At 37.3% G+C, this 23,859-nt stretch overlaps 1 protein-coding gene across 4 annotated transcripts in view; it reads right to left on the reverse strand.

The window, feature by feature from the left end:
* Gtdc1 (glycosyltransferase like domain containing 1) overlaps positions 1 to 23,859 on the reverse strand; it is a 355,136-nt gene that overhangs the window by 216,553 nt on the left and 114,724 nt on the right. For all 4 annotated transcript variants that reach the window (XM_041631624.1, XM_041631626.1, XM_041631623.1 and 1 more), the window contains one exon: positions 20,033 to 20,232. In XM_041631624.1, the coding sequence (XP_041487558.1) occupies positions 20,033 to 20,232 (200 nt within the window). The remainder of the gene's footprint in view (positions 1 to 20,032; positions 20,233 to 23,859) is intronic.

Here is a 23,859-nt window from a genome sequence, read left to right on the forward strand (position 1 = left end):
GTCTAAAACATCTAAAAAAAAATATACACTGCTAATAGTGAAACTTATTTTAATTTTTCTGAGCTATGTATAGGTTTAGTCTACATTGTTTTTAATATTGAAAAAATATTTTAATAACAATTTAAAGGTTAGGTTTCAGGTGAGCAGAATAAATACCCCATATTTATAAGCAAATGATACTTTTAAACCAACTTTTGAAATTACTGTGGCTCTTTCAACATTTGTTTGAAATCCTTACAAGATATTCGTCTATTTGTGGCACCATATAGGTCTGTCTCCCCATCTGTCTATGTTTTTCATGAAGACTAGTAGCTGGTGCATATTTCGTTTTTCTTCCTCACATTAGTAGCTGTTCATAGGCCCGTTACTATGCCATTTTTCTATTACTTTTTGGACAGCTTTTATTGATTATGTTTTAATACAATGTACGTTTTCTGTTGGAGAACAAGGGGACAAGTAATCAATGTATATAATTTAATTCCAAAGAAATTTCATTCTGTATGGTTAGAAAATTAATATCACTAAAATCTATTATTGTCACAATAAAAAATTACACTGGCAGCATGACATAATACTAAAATGTAAAACTAAATTTTCTAAGAATAACGTACACATAATTATTTATTTCAACTACTTTACTTAATATACTGAATGTAACCTGCTTCTACTGCAGGAACAGATTTATATAGGAACTTACATCTTGCATGTGTGGACATCTTGAAGTATCCTTTTTTAACAGGATATCCTGACAACACCTCCCAACCCCCAACTGACTTAGTAGCCTGACTTTGGTACAAGCTCATCTGGTTTGACTAAAATCACTGCATTATTTGGCAGTGGTTTCTTCTTCGTGGCGCTTGGAGCTCATTGAAGCTCAAACAGCACAGGAAATGCAAATCATGCAAACCACCCTCATGATGGCAACGTACAGTGGCGTGATTGAACGGCAGTACGCACGGCTCGTGGGCCAACCACATGAAAGGAGCCATTTAAAGACCAGATGAGCGAAAGCTGGGATAAGTTAGAGAGTATGTGCAAGCTTCAAAGCTGGGAGAATAGCATCCTTATTTAAAATAGAAGAGTTTTTATTATTACTTTTTATTAATAACACCTGTCCAAGTCCTTCACATTGGAGGAAGTGATGGAGGTACACTACGTTGAGCACACATTATAGAGAAATTTTACCTGGGCCAAAATTTCTTGTCCTCACGTCCAGATAGGATACAGGAGAGGAATACTTTCCATCTCTTTTTGTCACAGAACTTTATATGATTGCTAACAATTACTGGAAAGATTTCTTTTATACAGCTTTTTTAAAAAGATTATCTAGCACTATGCTAAAGTATAATACCTGAAATGTTAGATTCACCACCATATGCTAATAAAATTAATTCCTCCAACAAAAACTAAGGTACTATATACATTTAGAAATTCAACAAAATACTTAGGAACAACATAGAATTTGCTGCTATCTTTGAAGAAAGGTAACAAAAACAACTAGAATAGAAAAAAATAGTTCAGAAAGATTTTACTTTTTTAGAAATGATTGTTTTTTAAAAGTTTCTAGTTTACCATCAAAGAAAATATGACTACTAAAAAATTATAAAAGTAATAAAAAATTCAACTTTATGTTTATCATTTTAAATTACTTTCCAAAGCTTTTTAAATTTCATTTGCATACAAACTTGAAAGTTCCAGGAACTTCGCTAAAGCACTTGCTCTCTAACCCTAATACTTATGGCTAGGATATTGAGAGAAGGTGGAAGTTAGATGTTTACATATCAGGAATACCTGAGGAAGGAGATGTGGTACAGTGGTTAGTTAGAACACTTGCTATTTCTTGCAGAGGACCTCGGTTTGAGTTCTGACACACACAGCATCACTCACAACTGACTAATTCCACTTCCAGGCACTCACATAGTGCCATACATGCAGAAAAAACCCCAAATACATATAAAACGCTTTTTTTTTTAATAATGAAAGCTGATGCTTGTGTCTAGGAATTAGAAAAGAGCCCTGTGGATAAAAACAGAAGACACTGGACAAAACTCACTTCCTTGTTAGTACTACTATTCCTGACCTCTTTGAAGTTTCATCTGGAAGGAAAGTGATATAATCTGTTAGAAAAGCATGTGGTGCAAATGCAAAGAATTACTGAGTCGAGACTGGTGCTGCATACTTGTACTACCAGCTAAGTATGAAGACAGCCAGGCTGCCCAGAGGGAGGGGGGGAAAGAAGTGTAATACTGTAGCACTTAGGAGACAAGCACTGTGGTACTCTGTTAGGCTTCTCAGGTACCTTCTCTAACTTGGTTTATGTTCATCTTCACAGTAACAACAGAATAATAGGAAATATTAACGCCATCCCATTTTAAGTGACAGGAAAACTGAGATTACCACAAATCTTAGGGCTAATTAATGACAATGCAAAATGTACACTAGGATATATGTGAATATATATTCATACTAATTCATAATCATTGACTGAGGGGTCTTCGAAACTGTCAATTAGCTCTTTTTTAAAGCAAACAGATGTGAATCCCCTACAAGGTATAATTAAGTAATTCTCTTGACTTTTCCATCAGACACACTAGACAAATAGCTTAGATAGATGTTATTTTTGAACTAGCAGAGATAATCTAATGTGTCTATCCTTCTAAATTTATTCTAATAAAAGGCAATAACTAACTTATTTGGTCATCAGAGAAAAGACAGTTCTCAGGCTAGCACTTGAGATTCTTATTGCTTGGGTAGCCACGAACCTGAAACTACACAGGTTATGGACCTACAGAAAAATCAAATACAACTATTCTGCTAAAGGACAATAGTAATAAAATAGCTCCTATCTAGAATCTACTATACTCACAGATCAGTATCCTGCTTAGCCATTATGAGTTGTCCTTGAACCTTTGTATGTTTCCTGTGGCACATATATACCTGCACTCACACACATAATAGAAAAAAGCTGAAGCTCAATTTTAACTGTATAATTTAGTTACATTATAGGGCATAAGAGTGGCAAGTGAGTACTTGAACTATATTTTTACAGAGAAGTATTTGCCACCCATATTAACAAATACATATTCTGTTTTGCAACTTTTAATAAACACGGACCAAATCCATAAATAAAAACCTTGTGGTTTTTCTTAGCGAATTAAAATATTTGTTCCTGTTAGTAAAATATTGTACATAGTATATCAATTTTTGAAATAAATGATAAACTTAAAAACCCATCAAAATATTTTCATATTGACAGAGATACTTCATTATTTTGAAAATAAATCTATGGCTAATAATAAATAAAACAATTCTTAAAAATACATTGGGTACAAGTTGATAAAATAGGAAGAAGAAGTTTCAGACGTTCTGGAACTGTTTTACTCCCCAAGCAAAGGAAAGCTACATGAAATGTACAGCCCATTATAAGGGGGGGTTCCTTATGTGATTTTTGTTTTGTTTTTAGTTTTTGTTAATTTGTGTCAGAACAAAAATTTACAAGGTAATCACTTTTATGTTTATCATGAGGAAAGGCTAGACATATAAGGACAGCTTATAGAAAAGAGCATACATATCAATGTGCTCAGAAGGCATGCATGTATTCGCAGTACAGGACCAAAGCAATGGGCAAGGCAGTGTAGAAACTTTGCAGTTATTTTCAGATGCTTTGAGACACTGGTTTACTAGAAACTAGAAAAAACATTGAGTTGCTTGTTGTAAAGAGAGGGGGCCACTTGTTTGTCCCAGCTGCCAAGCTAGCTTACACCCGATATAACCGCACAGAAACTGTATTCAATAAAACACTGCTTGACAATTAGCTCTAACTTCTTATTGGCTAATTCTTACATCTTAATTTAACCCATTTCTATTAATCTGTGTATCGCCACGTGACTTGGCTTGCCAGCAAGATTCTAACCAGCATCTGTCTCAGGCAGGAGATCCATGGCATCTCTCACTCTGCCCTTCTTCCCAGTATTCATTTCTGTCTTCTCCGCATACCTGAGTTCTGAGCTATCAGGCACAAAGCAGTTTCTTTATTCATTAACCAATAAAAGCAACACATGAATAGAAGAACCTCCTATACCAACATATACTAGAATAATAGGCAAATCAGTTAATAACTTATGTAGACCTCTGTGTGATTTCTTTGGGACTTAACAAATGCAGAAACTGGGCAGGACAAAAAGCTCAGTCCACAAATGGCACCCACATGGACAACTGTAGCCACACATAGCCTGACAGCTTGGAAAGTAAATCTAGACAGAAAAGAATAGATTTAAGAACGGCTGATTAACAGCAGCATTTTCTCAGGTGTGCTCTGCTTGCTAGAGCCAAGCAAGTACTCTCATTTAAAAGAGGCTTCCTGACTCAGCTTTAGCTACAAAACCTTGCAGCTCTTTTAAGAGGCCCCACAACCAAACACTTAAATAGTGTTTATGAGTAGCTGACCACATCATTTATCGTTGTGGCAGGGACCTCAAAATGCCATAGAGTTGTGGAAATAAACATGGCTACAGCCGGAACCTCTGCCATGAGGCTGAATCTCATAAAGCTAAAGAATGGGCTGGGTCCAGCTGTCATAGCCACGGCTTTAATCCTACTCATATTGCTTAGCAAAATAAAGACTCATATGGTCAGAAAGAGAGAGAGAGAGATACAGTACAGAGAGATTCAAAGAAAACCTCTAAATGGTTTACAGTGTGTTAAAAAATATATGCAGGCTTGGGCGAGAAAAGAAAAAGGTTAAAGTCCTTAAATTAAAAAAAAAAAGAGAGAGAGTAGTTGGGTGTGGTGGCACACAACTTTAATCCCAGCACTTGGAAAATAGAGGCAGGCAAACCTCTGAGAGTTCAAGGTATGGGAGCACATGCCTTTAATCCCTGCACTTGGGAGGCAGAGACAGGTAGATCTCTGTGAGTTCAAGGACAGCCTGGTCTACAGAGGGAGGCAAAAAATACACAGAGAACCTGTCTCAAAAAGCCAAAAATTAAAAGTAAAAATAAAAGAAATAAAGGTAATATAAAGCCACATAAAGATGAAAAATACACAAATAGTCTAGATACTGTATGTTATTATGCTCTCTTTGAATTGTTTGAATGCTGAGGAAAGAGCAACAGCGGCTAAAAGATATTTGCTTATAAATGCTGTTGAATTAATCCAAAATAAATATTTTGAAAATACCTTGACTTCAAAATTGAAGTAAAAAAATATGTTACTTTGGAGAAGAGAATTTGCTTTTGTTTCCACAGGAAATGAGAAGCTGTAGATTCATTCTGAGTTAAGAAAAATCAGGTTTGATCAAGGAAGACCACCTGAGAAATCTCTGGTAGGAACTATGGCCCAGATGTCAGAGTTCTACATCCAGAATAGATTCAAGATGCTGCCTGAAATGATCAAGACTCACAGGATACTCCAGTCAGGTCTTGATCATAATTCTAAATTTTCTTTAGGGGTCCAGAAGATTATCAGTGCCCCTAACCAGCAGGAAATACCCTGGAAAACTATGCCCACATTCCCAAAAAAAATTGACTATGGTTATTATCCTTTGATTTAAAAAAAAAAAAAAAAGAGGGAGAAGTGGTATGGGAAAATGGTCTGTATTCTGTCAATTATATTTTAAATAAACACTGATTGGCCAGTAGCCAGGCAGGAAGTATAAGTGGGACAACCAGACAGGAAGTAGAGGCAGGTTAATAAAAACAGAAGAATTCTGGGAAGGAAGAGCCCATTCATCTGCAGTCCTGACCTGACCAAGAGGTAAGATGTGACTGACCTGCTGAATAAGGTACTGAGCCACATGGCTAACACAGATAAGAATAATGGCTGATAATGGGCTATATAAGTTATAAGACTTAATAAGAAGCCTGAGCTAATGGGTCAATCAGTTTATAACTAATACAGACCTCTGTGTGATTTCTTTGGGACTTAAAGATTGTGGGAACTGGGCAGAACAGAAAGCTCAGACAACAGTAGCTGAAGCCTCAACAAAGTCTTAAAAACAAAGCTAAAAGAAATACTAAAGTACCTCATGTATCATGTTGTCTTTGGGAAAGCATCAGAGACTTTAGTAGAAACATAAAACCGCAATCCTCCTATGGGAAATCTGAAATATGGATATCATGCTGGGATATCATCACTGGAGCGCTGAAAGCTCCAGATACACCTGCTTAATCGGAAAACATAAAACTCAGGCACTGAGAAGCTGCAAGTTAAGGTTCTCAGAAACTGTTATTGTAGAGACTGCTCCTCTTTGACAAGAAAGATAAACCAACATCTAAAGGAGGAAGCAATGAGGTGAACTGACTTGGGAAATAAAATATGAATACAAGTCAATTAAAAATGAAAATTACATATTTCCAGGTTAAGGGCAAACTATAATATACAATTGTATGAGTTTTGCTTATATTTTCTTTTGAATGAGTTTTTCCTCCTCAGATCATCCTTAACAAATTTTAACAAAGATAGACGGCATATGTTTACCTTCATAGTTGAGTTTCTTTCTTTCCACATGCATTCAGGGGCAAGAGAGCATTATTACAGACTAATTAGTCATTCCTTACATTTGCACTGAAGTTATTTCAAATTCTTTCAGTAGGAGTTCCTAGTCTGTCATTGATTTTTGCTGATATCTTCTAAATGCTGTTAAATACGCTAACATTAAAATTGTTTCACCAATTTTGATTCTAAACAAAGAGGACCCAGAAAATCAACCCTAGAATTCAACAATTCAACCTCACTCTCTCCAACTGTGAAAAGACATAAGATTGATTAAAAGAATTTTACAATTCTAAGCCACTGTCATTTCATCTTAATGCAATATATTAATAGTAAAGAATATTATAGCAAAGAAAGAGAGTGAATGCACAGGTTAAGATTTTATACTAATAGGCAAATGGGTAACATTTTTTCCTAGCTCTCAGAAGTCAATTATCCATGACTGTCATGAAGTCGCTTATTGCTGCTGTACTAATGAACTAAAGACAAAGCATCCGACAAGAAATAGAGATTGAAGTGAAGCAGCTACAACCTAATGGCTATCAAAAACTGGAGAGGCTGCAAAAGGCAGGGAAGGACTGTCCTGGAGCCTTTGTAAGGAGTTTGGCCCCACAGACACTTGATGTTGGACTTCAAGCCTCCACTTCTGTGAGAGGATAAGCTCTGCTAACAAAACATCTTTGGGTTAGTCATACACATTAGAGAAAGTTTGCCAAAAAAAAGCTATTAAAGACATTGTAAGTATTCTTTAAAAACCCACAGATGAGCAACATGTAATACTTCTTAAAATTAACTTTTATGATATGGAAAAGTTATGTTTTTGAATGAAGAATCAAATTTCACTTAATAGTGACTATGCATTTATTCTTTGGAAATAAACAAACTATGTGACTCCAAATAATTCCATTGAAATGGACTTAACACAGTAGTCTCTCATGCAGTCATTCAAAGAAAATTCACGGCATTACAACTAGAAATATACACATAGGAAAACAGATAATAGAAGATCAAATATGTAACACGTGAACTGGAACTGAGAATTAAATGCACATAAAATTACCATCTTTCCCCCAACCGACCTATTGGCCAAAGCATAACCAAATACTTCAAAACCAAATTCTATCTGAATATTTAAGTCACTCAAACAGTGAAAACATAAATATATGACAATATTACTGTGCTCTTATTTACTAACAAGGAAACAACATTAATAAAAAATTATTCTAATTAGAACTTTCTTAATTAATAAGAATATCTAGTCACTTTGATAAATTTTTGTGGACAGAATGTTTAATATATATATATATATTTACAAAACAAAAGAAAAATTCAGAAAACAAAGCTAAATATTATTGAGTTATATTTATACTTACAATAGTGAACTTATAAAGATAAAACATAATAACATATATGGTGTTATTAATATTAAGCCTGGACAGCACTGAGTAACAAATTTTAACAAATCAGTATTCTAATCCCTGGTTGCATATTATAAATGACTGCAGGGCACCTAAAAACATATACTAAGCTCGGTGCCCTCCTATGGGCAGAGTTGTAACTCTCCTGTGGTAACTAACAGAGCAGCTTTCACTACCCCACTGGATATGCACCATTCATATAACACAGCACACTCTTTAAAAAGGGACACATTACAAACTATGTGAATACAAAGCATTAAATACACTAAGTAAGGTAATACATGAACATCAAGTAATCATTCCTCAAATAAAACCTCTCGTTCTCTGTGGGCAAAGAGCAGGTACAGAGCAACCACTGCATAGATAATACCTATACCCTTGTAGAATGCCTTATACTTTGTACAATGCATGATAAAGTCATGTTATTTGCTCAGTACTTTCTAGTAAATATAAAATTTTAAGCTTTAAAGTATTCTATGAGTGTAAGAAATTACTTGGGTTTTATTCAAGTAATGCTGGCATTATATTACTTTTTGAGACTTGAAGATTTTAGAGATATATAATTCAATGTGTAGAGCTAAAAATGGAATGCACAGAACTCAGTGTAAACTAGCATAGGAACAAGCTATTCAGAGCCTGGATGGAACAAGACTGTCAGCTTATTTCAAGTTTACCTAAGTGTACACACACACACCTCCACCCATGCATGCACGTACACACACACACACAAACACACACACACACACACACACACACACACACACCATATGCACATTTACATATACTTGCACAGGAACACACATGCCCAAATACAAAGTTTCAATTATACTGAAATATTTGCTTTTAGCTGTTTATTGCATTGAATGGTGTTCACATTTAACAATGCACTATTAAAATCAAAATGTGAAAGCAAACTTTTAACCTTTTCATCGAAAAAAATTTTAGAACTCATTAAGTGACAGATATGTGAGTTAGCTTGAGTTATCCCATAATGTGTAAGTTAGCAAAATGTTACACTATACAACATATATTCAAACAATTTTGTTGTGAATTAGAAATTAATTTGAGAGTTACAATAAAGTAAAGTGATACATTTAGGCTAAATAATATGTGCCAATATGATAGAATATGACACAAGTGACCAAATGTCCAAATTCTATTCTATTTACAAATTCGCTTGGGAATAAAAGAAGAAACTCCAAGTCTATTTGTCAAAACATATATTAATTCCAAGAAAGTATGTTAGAACACTTATTTCAATATTCTAATATTTTGGCAATTAGACTATTGTTCTATTTATCTAAAATTAATGTGAGAAATTTCTTTATGTTCAAATACGCCCATAAGTATTTTTTCTGAATCTTAAAGAATAAGGGAAGTAATAGAGGTTAGAAATCATTTATTTTATCATATTTCTAATATGCTATTTTTCTTTTAAAAAGGCACCAGGTGCCACTAAAGCTTTGGCTCCATGGTAGAACTACCTGGCTTTCCTTTCCTTGTACACTTCACCATCTTCCACACTTTCCTTTCAGTGGTGATCAGCAATGTCGCTTATAAAATAGGTGGTTCAACATAACTATCTGGAAAAATGAGATACTCTTAATTTACTTTCCTAAATACAGAAGTGTGTAATTGAGTACTGTTTTTACTATTATTACTCATTGTAAAAACGCCTACAACTTGGCTAAATTCAAAATTGGTCATCATAACTGCCAGGACAAAGAAAAACATGAATCGACAAATAATATTCTCTCTATCTTTATTACCTCTCAATTATGACAACTTTCAACCACCTGTTGTTAAAGAACAAATAGAATAATGCACTAGGGCTATGGGACAAGCACTATCTAAACACCATCTTCTCACTAAAGTATTTATTCCATTTCACCTCTCTTATTCATATTGGAAAATAGGCAATTGAAAAGCCAGAGATTAATGCTATCCATTGTTTTAGAAACTTTAGATGTGTCAAATGAGCACTATATATATATATGACATTCTTTAACTTCATCTCCACCTGTCTTTAGCTTCCTTTCTAATGTTACAGCCCTTTAATACAATTCTTCCAGACATTGTGACTCCCAACTATAAAATTATTTTTATTGCTTCTTCATAATTATAATTTTTCTACCATTATGAACTGTAAAATATTGTACTAATGTGATATGTATTGCGAGAGCTACAAATTGTCTTTACTATGAGGATATAAAGAAAATGAGATTCAAAGGGGAAACAGAGACTCACAGAATACTGGGCCAGGTGGAAGCCACCATGTCCCACCACTCTGCCCTGGAAGAATGTGAACAACTGCACAAGCATCTGCTTCGACTTCCCAGACAGTGAGCACGCTGCTTCTCTCTGCTTATCAGTACACACATATAGCCCCTCAGACAATGCCCAAAGGGCCAGTACCCCAAAGCTATTGGCTTCCACAATGTTGTACATTTCAGATAAACAAAACATATACTAGATTAAAACCTGTGACTACTATTCCCTTACAATACTACAGAACTCCTAAGGTGATGTGGGACTCCCCTCTGTGTGCTGTGAGTACCAGTGGTTAGTAGTAAAGAAACTGTCTTGGGCCTGTGGTATGGTAGAGAAAAGCAAGAGGAAAACTAAACTAAATATTGGAAGAAAGGAGGTGGAGTCAGAGAGAAGCCATGGAGCTACCGCCATTGACAGACAGGACAAAACTTTGCAGGAAGGCCATGAGTCTCATGGTAAAATATAAAATAATGGAAATGGGTTAAGTTAAGATGTAAAAGCTAGCCAATAAGAAATTAGAGCTAATAGGCCAAGCAGTGATCTAATTAATACAGTTTCTGTGTGGTTATTTAGGAGTCTGGGCGGCCGAGAAACAAACAAGTGATCTCCTACTACACTAAGGTAACTTTTTTTGTAGATACACAAGTGAAAATACTGGCAGGCAAAATGATTCAGCAGGAAAAAGCACTTCTCTGCATTCCTGCTAATCTGAGTTCAATACCCAAGCCCCCCTGGAAGGTGAAAGCCAACTCTCAAATGCTAGTTTTCTAATCTCTACATACTTGTGGCATGCACAGACAACAGCACACACATGTGCATAAAACTCAAACACACATACAAACAATGTTTTGAATTTTAAAAAATATGTCATTAAAGATCATTTAAATGTTTATTATTTCACAGATGCTAAATCAGATGCTATAATACAAAGGCCTGAGAGAAGTAATACAATAGCAATTTTCAGACAAAATAATCTCTTGATATCTGAATACTCTCTTACAACATAAAAGTCCACTGTTCATGGGTGGCCATGGCTAAAACCACAATCTTTAAAAATACAATCGTATATTCTGTAAAGTATCACACTCAACCAAATGCTAGAAAGTTACTTGAGCTAAAAGTATTTTTCTAGAAATGTTTAATTGTAGATAAGAAATTAGAAGAAATTATATTTTATTTATAAAATGGATCTAACAGATGAGTTATTTTCATAGTATGAGTAATATACCCCATGAAAATAAGTGAGTAACTACATATGAAATTCTTTACTAACCCCATAAAACTCAATTAACATGGACTACTCAATGTCTCTAAGCACTACATGTCTCTAAGACATGGATCAAATATGGAATACTGGCAGTTACAGCAGAAAAAGAAAAGTAGGGAGAGAGAGAAAAAATAAAACATAAACACAAAAAAGTTTTTAGAACACCAACAGCAACCATACTCTCTATTTCAAACTCGATTCAGTCCTTGATCGAGTCACATTTACTACACAAGTATTTAGCCTGATAGACAGTATGTTTGTGTTACTATGGGTAAGATGGTCAACATAACAGATATGGTCTTTATCATAATAAAACTCCAAAAAAAACGGGGATAGAAAATTAGTAAAGCCATCAAAATAATCCTAAATCATATAAAATCATTTTACACAGTAGAGAAGGGGCTGAAATAAAAATTTCACTTCAGATACAATGCTAAGGAAAGATTGTCTGACAAGGTAAAACTTTGCTGGGATCTGAGAAAAGGGAAGGAGAAGGTAAGAGGAGAAACGAGGATATGGGAGAGGGATATTCTTGTGTTGCTGGATGATCAAAGGTCCAACAACAGGATCAGGATCCCTGACACTGCTACAAATAAACAAGGCCAGGGCTGCTATTGCAAGTTAGGGGTGTGAGGAAACTGGGAGGTAAGGCTAAGGATGCTGACAGGGACTAGGTCGTAGGCCAAAGGTACAATTCTTCCTGGTTGTTGGGTTTACATATACAATGGAAAGACACTGGTGGTTTTCAAAAAGGGATTGTTTAATCAAGTATATACTCAAATTAACAAATGAATAGGTACTAAGCTTTCCTTACATCAGGACTACAGACTGACACAGTAGATGCATGTTTCAAATTTGCCTTTATGCTACCAGCTCTAGCATTCACACTGTTAAAATGAATGCTAAGGGGGGAAAAGAATAATGTAAGTAACTACAAGAGAGCCACAATAAATTGTACACAGTCCTTATCAATTCTTTCTCAACTGTACATTAACTTTCTCCTAAAGAAGTAAAATATTAATTTTTCATCAGAAGTATGACAAAATACTGAAAACATGAGAGACTTTACAGAAAAAATACACAAAAATGCATGACTATTTTAGAAATATTAAAGTATGAAAGAATATGTATATATAGTTTGAGTAAGTAGTGACCCTAACTCAGTTCACATCTTCCCCTTGCAGCTCTCTTAATGGGCCAGTATCTCAGAAGACCAGAAGGTTCCCTCACGTGACTGCATATCCACAAATGAACCACAGAGGCATATAACTAGTCAATACGCCCAAAGGAGTCCAGTAAACCAAAACTGATTCCAAGAAAATGAAGATTTAATAAATAGGAAGGCTTAAGAAGAAAAGAAAGCAAGGAGCTGGAGAGGTGGTTTATTAGTAAAAGTGATTATTGCTCTTCCAGAGGACCTGAATTCTATCCCCAGGTCCTACACAGGAGGCTCACAAGCCCCTGTAATTCCACCTCCAGTAGATCTGATGTCCTCTTCTCCTCCACAGGTACCCGCATAGGCACAGTATGTATATACTTACACAAACCCATACAAATTAAAGATAAAACCTAAGGAAGTGGGGTAGATGGAGAAAGAACAGGTCTGTAGCATGGCTTCAGAGTACTCCACAGATTCAGACCCAAACCTGAGGAAACTCTTTGACAAAAATGAAAATACACTTTCTTTGACTAAGACCTTAGTTAAGAGCAAGAAAGGCTTTCTCAGTCAGTCAGGGTTCCTGACTGCTCTTCGGACTGGAGAGGGAGGGGGAGAGGAGTGGGGGAGGGGGAGAGGGATGGGAGGAGGGGGAGGGAAATGGGAGGCTGGGAGGAGGCAGAAATTTTTTTCTTCAGTTAAAAAAAAAAGCTTTGAGTAGTTTAAAAAAATATAGCATAAGATTAAGGGGGGAAATAAGAAAGGCTTTCTCTAATAAATAAAAGTTGACAATACAAGTAGAATTAAAGTCTTTTATTTCCTAAATGATTTTTTCAATGGTATTAAGACTAACCATGCCGGGCGGTGGTGGCGCACGCCTTTAATCCCAGCACTAGGGAGGCAGAGGCAGGCGGATCTCTGTGAGTTCAAGACCAGCCTGGTCTACAAGAGCTAGTTCCAGGACAGGCTCCAAAACCACAGAGAAACCCTGTCTCGAAAAACAAAAAAAAAACAAAAAACAAAAAAACGAAGACTAACCATGATAAAGACATTCAATGTGCAAGAAAATGCTTGACTAGAAAGAAGTATCCTAAAGTTGCTCTAAAAGCTTCAATACTGTGCAAAAAAGTGATTATTTATAAAGGAAAATTATTATATATTTTGCATTCATTAGAAGATCTTTTCTTTTTTTACTTTTTTCATTCAATTCATTAAAAACAATGATTTTTCTCCTCTCCGTAAAGGTACATTAAATACCTAGTTTCAGTTTTAGATATAAATTTCAGGTTTCAAAGATTTATACAGTGGATTTACCATAGAGGTCTCTAAGGCACAGTCTGTTAGAAATAACATCTTACATCCATTTGAACCATCAACTGGGGGGAGGGTGTTGAATCTTGCCTGTGATACCTTATTTTGTTTTAAAATAAGCAAGAAAGGATATTAAAAACATAGTTAAAATTTCACTGCAGTGTTTTAACTCCTTAGAAGTGGTGGATTCACGGTATATATATACTATGAACTATATAAACTATGTTTTAACTTACAGAATTCAGGCAGAACAAATTACAAACATAGAACAAGAAAACTTTCTCTGAACAGACTATCTTACTTCTTGAGAGAACTGACAATAAAAACAAAGACAAGTGAAAAGATAAACCCTGGAGGCCACACTGTAGGACAGAGGACAGGGTAAGTTCTAACTCTGTAAAGACGCTAAATAGGTAGGGTGTGTAGGGCTCTGTGCACATGGGTGCATGCATATGTGTGTGTTAGAGAGAGAGGGAGAAACACGGAGAGAAAAGAAGATAAAGAGAGAGCAAGAGAGAAAGAGAGAGACCACACATGCACAGACTGAATGATTATTTGGTTTTAGGAGTATTCTGTTTCTGTATTATTATGTAGTCAGCAACATTTTCAACATAAAGTCCTAGTACTTAGAAGAATCAGAAAAGACCTGAAGGAGATAAAACTTTCTTCAGGATGCCTTAAGCACCACCAAAATCTAGAAAGCTAGAGTGTGTGCAGGGTAGATAAAATAGATAAAGGAGTTATGAAGATAAGACGAAAGAAAATGCCTAAGACTGTTAGGAGAGGAAAGCTGGTCAACAAAGCAAGGGATGAGGAATCTCTCACTTAGTTCTTGTCTATATGGATCAAACACTGGTGAAATTATAGGATGTTCCATCCAGCCTAATAACAAAATTATTTATACAATATCAGACATCATCCAGTCTTCTCCCCAAAAGAAGTTTATACAAACTATAAGGTCAGTGAACTGGCCACAAACAGAATACTACTGCCTCTAGCCAACTACATCAGAGAACTTCACAGTGTATATGACTGAGGATAATTCTGGAAAAGTGTTATTAGGACTCTAAACGAATAGTATTTTTGTGTGCCATCATCTACTCTATGAATAAAGAACGTGCAAAATGCAGTCTCTCGTTGTATTTTTAGAAAAAAATTCCTCATTACATCTCCTATCCACTAGAGACATTTTAAAAAGCTCATGTGTAAACAGGGAGAGGGGTCTGCAGGTAAAGCACTTACAACACAATTTTGACAGCCTGAGTTCAATTCCCTGAACCATGAAAAAATGCCAGATACATTGGAATGTGTCTGCAAACCCAGACAGTAAGAAAGGAGGCAGAGAGTGTAAAATGCCCTGGAGGCTCAATGATCAGTTAGCCTACTGTACACAGCAGAAGAGAAACAACAGAAACCCTCCCTCACACAAGGTTGAAGGCAAGAAGTGGCACTCACGGTTGTCCTCTACATGGCTGTTGTCCCACATGAGCACCTTCATACAGAAATTTGTACACACAGGTACACATTATACATATGTAAACATAAAAATTTCAAAAAAAAATAAAATAATACTCATGTGGTGGTAACATATCGTAATCATAACATGTATTAACATTTACAATCTGTATCACTAGGCAGAAAACCTGAAGAGAAGATGCCTAAACTCACCAAATGTTTATTTGATAAGAGGCAGAGGGACAAAAGTGCAGTAAATATATCTTATTTCAGGACACTGCCTCAGTCATATGGTCAGCTCTACAATGAGTACAGTTTTGTAGGTTATGCTTTCTAAGAATCGCCCATTTTGCCTATTTTCAAATGTATAAAAAGCACTCATGGATTGTACTGTCTGATTTTGTGCATCAACATGACACAAGTTAGAGCCATCAGAAGAAGGAGCCTCAGTTGAGGAGGAAATGCCTCCATGAGAAGCAGTCCTAAGGCATTTTCACAATTACTATCAATGGGTGAGGGCCCAGCCAATGGTGTGTGGTGCCACTCACCATCCCTGGGCCACTGTCCTGGGTTCTATAAGAATGCAAAGTGAGCAAGCCAGGGCAAGCAAGCCAGTAAGCAGCTCCTTTCCATGGCCTCTGTATTAGCTCCTGCCAGGATCCTGTCCTGCTTGGGTTCCTGCCTGACTTCCTTAAGTGATAAACTGCAATGTGGAAGTGTAAGCTGAATAAAACCTTTCACCCTCGGTCCTCCCCTCTCCATCCATTTCTAGGAAGGTGAACATCCAAACTGGCTAGGCTCTCACAAAGCCAGCACATTACGTAGGTTCAAAACCCCTTGCCATTGTCCTTGGCTTCTCATCAGCCCTCATTGTTCGCCATGCTCAGAGAGTCCAGTTTTATCCCATGCTTTTTCAGTCACAGTACAGCTGGGCAGGGAACCCTGACTGCTCTTTGGACTGGAGAGGGATGGGGAGAGGAGTGGGGGGAGGGGGAGAAGGGTGGGAAGGGTGGGAGGAAGGGGAGGGAAATGGGAGGCTGGGAGGAGGTGGAAACTTTTTTTTTTCTTTCTCCTTTTCTCAATAAAAAAATGGAAAAAAAAAAAAAACAACCTTTCACCCTCAACTTGCTTTTTGGTCATGGTGCTTCATTACAGCTACAGAAATCCTAACTAAGACAGATTTTCTCATTTTTATCAACCCATGGTATATATTTTTAATTTCAAAAATGTGTGCCTTTCATGTGCCTGCAGTCTATCCATTGCAGTACTTCAAGCAACTACTTTCTGTTCATCTACAGACTTTAAATTTCACTATTTTCCATTGTTGCTATTGTTTCATTTCCAGTTTACATCTAAGTACGAGCAAGAGAGATTCTTTCTTCAACCACAAGGTTTGAAAGACCCTGTATACTAAAAACAGGTACAAAATAAAACTAAAACTTTAAAATGTGGTATGGATGTGGATGCAACTCAAACCATGACACAGAAGAGTTCTTTACAATCAGTTCTACTTTGGGGTATGTTTGACGTTTTCCCTTTTGATACCTGAGTTAATGACAATTATGCTTCCAGGTGCTCTAATGAAAAGGCTGTTCAGGAATGTCTGTTCATAAGCTCGTTCCTGTGAATACTTCACAAACAGTTCATCTGAAAGGAAAATGTAATTCTATTCCGAGCTTTCTGTATACATGTAGAGCAGCTGCCCATGGAAGCAAACAACCTGCATATATCACCAAAAGGAAGCAGGCCAGGGAATAAGAAAGATCTAAGGATCATGGCTAGGAAACAAATTCGGCCACAATAATCCCCAGAATGCCCTTCGAGTGTCTCATTCTTTTACCACTTTATACCAAAAATGACGAGCAGTAATGTCATGTGGCTTTCCGCACTCTGCTAAGTCTTATAAGTGGATAGAGAAAGCTCTCAGAAGAAGAGGTTCTGTTAGGGTGCTGTAATGTAGGAGAACTATGGGCCCTAATATCGAATCAAGAATAAAGTACTCTAATGTTTCTATCACACTGAAATGGGAAAGGTTTAAACAGAGAGATATATCTAATGTAATTTAAAGATCATGACATAATTTTCATTGCCAACTTTGTTGGATTAAATAGATTTTAAATGACATTATAGATTTTCTACATTTTCATCATTTTTCCTAGAAATTAATTCTTCAACAACAGAACAGAATATTGTTGTTTTCCTTAAATACTGCTTATCATGCAGTATTGCAATAAACTAAACAATTTTCCCATCAACTCAAGCAAGTCACATATCTTTAGGAACCGACAAACCCCTTTATCATGAAGAAAACTTCTCTCTGGTATAATATAATGGGATTCTTTGGTATGCTTTCATTTATCCCTCAAATCTCATTATTGTCAGAACAGATATGAGAAGATCTGATTAGTGAATAATAAAAGACTGAAGTAGAAAATTGTGAAAACAATAGAAATACTGTTCTTCTAAATACACATTGTGGCTTTTTGAAAGTGCATGCTTTTTATTGCTAAAGATTTACATCAAATAACAACGATAGCTCAAAATATAACATCAATAAACCTGCATTAAGAAGAAAAGAAAATAGCCAGGCAATAGCCCTATACTACTGTGATAATATTAAGAGATTAAGGTAATGTTTCTATGAGTGAAGTAACATTTGAGCAGTCTGCATTGTAGAAATTATCATTCAATCATCAAAACATAGGGTTTAAAATACTGATTCATAACAAAGAATGATAAATTTATTTCTCCTAATTTCAATTGTTTATTAATTTGTTTGCAAAGTAACAGCTAATTATATTATTTACTAATTAATCTACCTGCTTTTCTTTTCCATTCCAGAATAGTTTTCTTATTTTGTTGTGAACAATTTATGGCATCAAAATAAAAAGAATGAACATTCATAGTTTTCAGTTTTTATCTCAAGAGTAAAAATGGAGAATTTCAGCCATTTAGTTCCTAAATCTTGTGGCTATAAGTAGAATAAAAACACTTAAGAAAGCAGAAAGGAAGGAAAGAAGGGAGGGAGGGAGGGAGGGAGGGAAGGAGGGAAGGAGGGAAGGAGGGAAGGAAGGAAGGAAGACTCATCCTAAATAAGGTGGTATTATCCAATGAGAATAGAAAGCTAGAATAGAACTGGGGATGCCCCATCTCTGATTCCTGTTTAGTGCCAGGGTCCCAACCACAAATCCAGCTACTATGTTATGCCATGTTGGTCTGTTCTTCTCTGAAACTGGATTAACTCTTCCTTTCTGACACTGCTTTCTGCCATGCAACTGATCACAGTGAGTAGAAAAATAACTAATACAACAGCACATGAGTCATTTATCAAACATTATGCTACCATATTAGTAGGTGCTATGTTCATGTTTCAACATAAAAGTAAACAAAAAGCTAAATGAATAATAGTTTTGAAAAAAATAGACAAAACCACAATTACAGTGAGCGATTTCAATACCCTTTCAGAGAAACGAGAAGAGGAAAGGAAAGAGAGGGAAGAACACTAGCTGTCCCTTTCAGTTGAATCTATGTTATATTTTGTAGACATTAGCATATCTTTTTTCTATTATAAAATTTTTATTTTATTAAATTATTTTATGTGTTTTGCCTGCATGTATGTCTGTGTGAATGTGTGGGTAATGGAAACTGAATCCAGGTCCTCTGGAAGAGCAGCCAGTGCTTTTACCCACTAAGCCATCTCTCCAGCCCCTGTCATTTGCGTATCTTAATTGAATAGTCTCCATTATGACATTTTCTCCAATTTACATTATGTACTTTAATTGTACTGCTCTAACCTAACCCTCTATTGTCCCCACACTAATTATGATACAGGAACTGATCAACCCTAACTGCAAAAAACAATCAGGAAAGTAGACAAAAGAGATTGAGATCATCATGAAAACTTTGGGTAAAAAATGCTCTATTCCTTGAGCCTGCTTGATGTTTAGCCATCCCAAATAAGAGTGTGATTCTGTTGATAAGGAAGAAAGGCTAATAAGCAGCAACAATCAGTCTTTGCCACGTTAGCTCACACAGATCAACAAACAAAATGTCAAGCATGTGTGGGGGTGAAAACAAGACTTTAAATCACAATAATAACGTCGATTCTGTCACAACACTACAAAAGAAACATGAATGAAATTTCCTTGATGTTAGTCTAGGGCACATTCCAAGAAAAAAAGAGATGTCTGATCCTTCAATAAGTGACTAACTCATTTCATAAAAAATAGAAAGTCCCTTTCTACAACAACCTATCTGCTCAGCTCCGTTCATATCACCCAGGCACTTGTCACCAAAACTAAACCAATATAATCCTATAGACAGGAGTCCAGCATAGTAAGAACACAAGATACAGATGCCACTTTCAGATAGCTTTCCACTATTTAACAATCAAGAAAAATGTAAGAGACAGGGTAATAGGAAGAGGAGAGTATAACCACAACATACTGTACACATGTACAAAAAAGAAAACGAAAATAAAGATACCTCCAAGGTATTCCACATTTCATGCTCTCCCCCAAAAATGTAATCACTACTTTCTTCTCAAAATTTTCTGTGTTTTATAAAGTTTTTTCTATCTTCTAAGTCTACAGTCAGAGAAATTCTAGAAGACATGAAAAAACACCCTGATAGTACTTAAAAAGCAAAATAGAGCCCCATTACCTGTAGTGCTCGCTGCTGGGAATACTCTGTGAGAAGGACAAGGCTGCTGTCCGTGCTCTCCAATGCCATTTCTTTGCAGGAAGGGTGTGGAGGACACAACTGTCTAATTCTTCCTGGAGCAGGTCTACCAGCTGTTGATGGGAGCCTCCATAAAATGCCTCAATGATGAGAATACTCATTGGCCTGTTCAATCCTTCAGACTTAAAACAAAAATAAATTATATATAAGTTATAGATATACACACAAAAATACATACACATATATATTTTTTCAAATATATACATATAATTCTAATAAAAGCATACTTAAATTAAAACATGAAAAAAACACAAGCATTTTATGTATAATTTTTAAAAAATAAACACACTCAAGGCTTGAGAGACAGATCAGCCATAGAGGCTTACAACCAAAGCAACAAAAATAAGCTCTCCCTTAAAACAACAACAACAACAACAACAAAAATTAATACTTATGGGATGATCTCATAAATTGATACAGTTATGGTATTTATAGTAAAAGAAATAGATGCCTCTATTTTCATTATTTCTGTTTTCCTCAGGCAATGATGTAGGTGGGTCTTCTATCCACTGTTTCATTGATTAATTAATAAAGAAAACTGCTTGGCCTGATAGCTCAGAACATAGGTGGGTGGAGTAAACAGAACAAAATGCTGGGAAGAAGGGAAGTGAGGCCAGGTCAGACATGCTGAATCTTTCCTGGTGAGCCACCACCTCGTGGTGCTACACATATGGGTTAAAGTCAGATGTGAGAATTAGCCTATAAGAGGCTGAAACTAATGGGCCAGGCAGAGTTTAAATGAATACAATTTATATGTTGTTATTTCGGGTGTAAAGCTAGCCATGCGGGAGCCAAGCAGGATGAAAAGCCAGCCTGCTCTCCTCATCACAACAAGGCCTTATGTTTACTTCTAATTTGTTGTCCTACCCAGAAGCATAAAATCCTTTTCTATTTCTCTCACAATTTTGCTGGTTCAGTGCTGAACCTGACTCAATGAACTTTGACAATGCTTGACCTAAGACTTTCTCAGATGGCCTTTAAACTAGTCACCTAAGAGCTTTTACTTCTCTAAGAAGGGACCTAATTACGTAGAGAAGCCCCGCCTTGAAGTAATGATGACCCTGCTTCATTCTTAAGGCTCTTTCCTGTTCAGTAACTATCAGGTACTATAATACTCCTGTTACTTCATTAAGCCTACCACTTATCACTTCTCCCAAAAAAATCCATTGTAAAAGGAAATGCATTTATATCTAAAAGTCAAATTTCTAGCAGTAAAACATTAGACATAATTTCTTGAGTCACACTATACATACCTTAATCAATTAATTCCTTACTGCCTATGTTCAATATCCTACCTTCTTCTGAATCACCAAAAAATTGTGTAAAGTGTATGTCTGTGAGCCAGAAAAGTTTCTACCACTATAATCAAACAAGAAAACTATTAAATAAATACTAATAAAATAAATATAAATAATAAAATACTAATGAATACTAATGGTTGAGTTCTTAAGTTATCATGAAATCCCATCACAGTGTTATCAATTAGTTTTTCATTTAATATGATATTTGTTAATGTACCCAATGAAATAAAGTGAGGGGGAGAAAAGAGATTAATTCACTTACAAGGAAAATAATATGCAGTATTTAACAGAAAGAGACAAGCTTGATTCTGTTTACTTTCTAGCTGTATAATATTGATAAGTTACCTGGCTTTGAAAGACTCATTTATAAAATTAAGATAACGGTGTTGTTCTCTTGCAACACTACAACTCCCAACATCCCTCTGGACTCCAGCGCACGCAAGCGCGGGACACATTTCCCAGAAGCCTTTGCATCCCCCGTTAAAAGCAAAGACAAGCCAAGAGTTCGCCCCTTCTTGTCCCTTCCCTTTTGCCCCTTCCTTTCACTTTTCCTAGTGCGTTTCCCCCTCCCATTAAAAGTGTACCACGTGGGACCGACACGTGTCTGTGTCTTTCCTAGCGTAACCCTCATCTAACCCGCAGGAATTAAGAACAACATTTTGGTGCCGTCCTCGACCCGGAGACCTCTCCGTCCGATGCCCGAGGCTTTTGCCTCTGGGTTTAACCGACAAGGTCTAAAGAACCGACAGCCTTCGCTCACCGCCACCTGTTCTCCACGGCCATTTCCACCGCTTCATCCTGATCCGTGAGTTACCCTGGGTTGACTTCCTCCCCCTCCGGGCGTTCAAAGACTGTCCGGCCGGCTTTCTTTGTGCACCTGCTAGGGCTAGGTTGCTAACCTGCCTCCCCCGGTTTTTTGCCCTTGGCCGAAACGCTCAGTCCGCGCACCCGGAGTTCGGTGCTCTGGGCTTTTTCTCTTTTTTTCTTTTCTTCCTTTTTTTCTAACTTTTTCCTGTCCCCTTTCGGGCCGCTCCTTGCGGCACCTCCTAAAAAGCTTAATCGTCTCCTCCCAGCCGGGGCTTTTTCTTCCCCGTACGGTTGCTGGGCTCGAGGCAGTTAAGTGTTAACACGCCCCAAATTCGCTCGGATGCCTGCGTTTTTGGCTTGCCGTGTTCGCGGTACTCTGTTGGTAGCTTTTTGCGGCTGGGCTACACTTCGGCCATGGGCTCAAAAAATTCTAAACCAATCCCTCCATCTTCCCCGCTCGGGCAGCTTCTGGAAGCTCTCGAACCTCACACCCACATTCCCTCCATAAAACTTTCCAAGTTAACACGGCTTTGTTCCAAGACTTGGCCTAAATACAATTTACAAGGTTTTATCCGCTGGCCTTCCCAGGGATCATTTGACCCTGACACTCTGTGGGAGCTGGCAAATTTTTGTCACCGGTCAGCTAAATGGAAGGAATTAATGTACGTGATGGCCTTCTTTTATATGGCTCTAAAAACTGACCCATCTACCTCGTCACACTGTTCACCGGCTCACATGTTTTTGGCTCTACCCTCCCTCCATGAACCCTCCGCTCCGACCATGGACCCCGCTGACGACCCCCCGCCTCCCTGACCTCGTGGGACCACTCCTTCCCGCCCTGCCCAATCGGGGGCCACCTCCTCTATCCCCCCTCCTTCAAAAGTTTCTTTTAGGTACAAAAAGGAGTAGCCTACACCTTCTCCCCACGCCTCTAAACGCTTCATTCCTAGGTCTCCAGGAGTTCCGCGTAAACATCCTTCTGGGTCGCCTTCCCATTCCTCTGAATCCCCCAAAAAATCTCGTTCCCCCCGTCTCATATATCCCAGCCTTTCCGATCCAGCTTCACCTAACATCTCTCGCAGCAGGACTCGACTGCGAAGACAATTAACAATTTCTTCCCGTCACAGGAGGCGCAGCAGGCTGGCCGAATCGACTTCGGATTCTTCTGTCTCACCTCCCCGCCCCACCCCTCTGCCTCGGTCTTCCAAGACCCCCTCAGGCGCTAACCCCACCCGCCGCCTTGCGCCTAATTTCACCCCTCCCCTTACGCGCTCGTGAGCCACTGCCGCAGCAGCAGACCCTGATCAACCCAAACCAGCTACCGTTCTGCCCTTACGAGTGGTAGCTGGGGTCGAGGGCCCACTTCGGGTGCACGTCCCCTTCGCCTTATCGGAACTTTCACATATTTCTAAGCTACTAGGGTCGTATACGGCTAACCCCACTAATTTCACAAAAGAGTTTCAATATTTAACCCAATCTTACAGCCTAACTTATCATGATATTTATATGATTCCCTTTAACAACTTGCTTCCTGAGGAACGCCGACGGGTCTGGGAGCAGGCGAGACTGCATGCTGATGAAGTACACCAGACCCAGCCTTCTCATCCACCCGGTGCAGAGACAGTGCCTGAACAGGAACCA

Source organism: Microtus oregoni, unplaced genomic scaffold, assembly GCF_018167655.1.
Source record: "Microtus oregoni isolate MIOR12 unplaced genomic scaffold, Mior012 000037F_ref0000500, whole genome shotgun sequence".
Lineage (NCBI taxonomy): Eukaryota > Metazoa > Chordata > Mammalia > Rodentia > Cricetidae > Microtus > Microtus oregoni.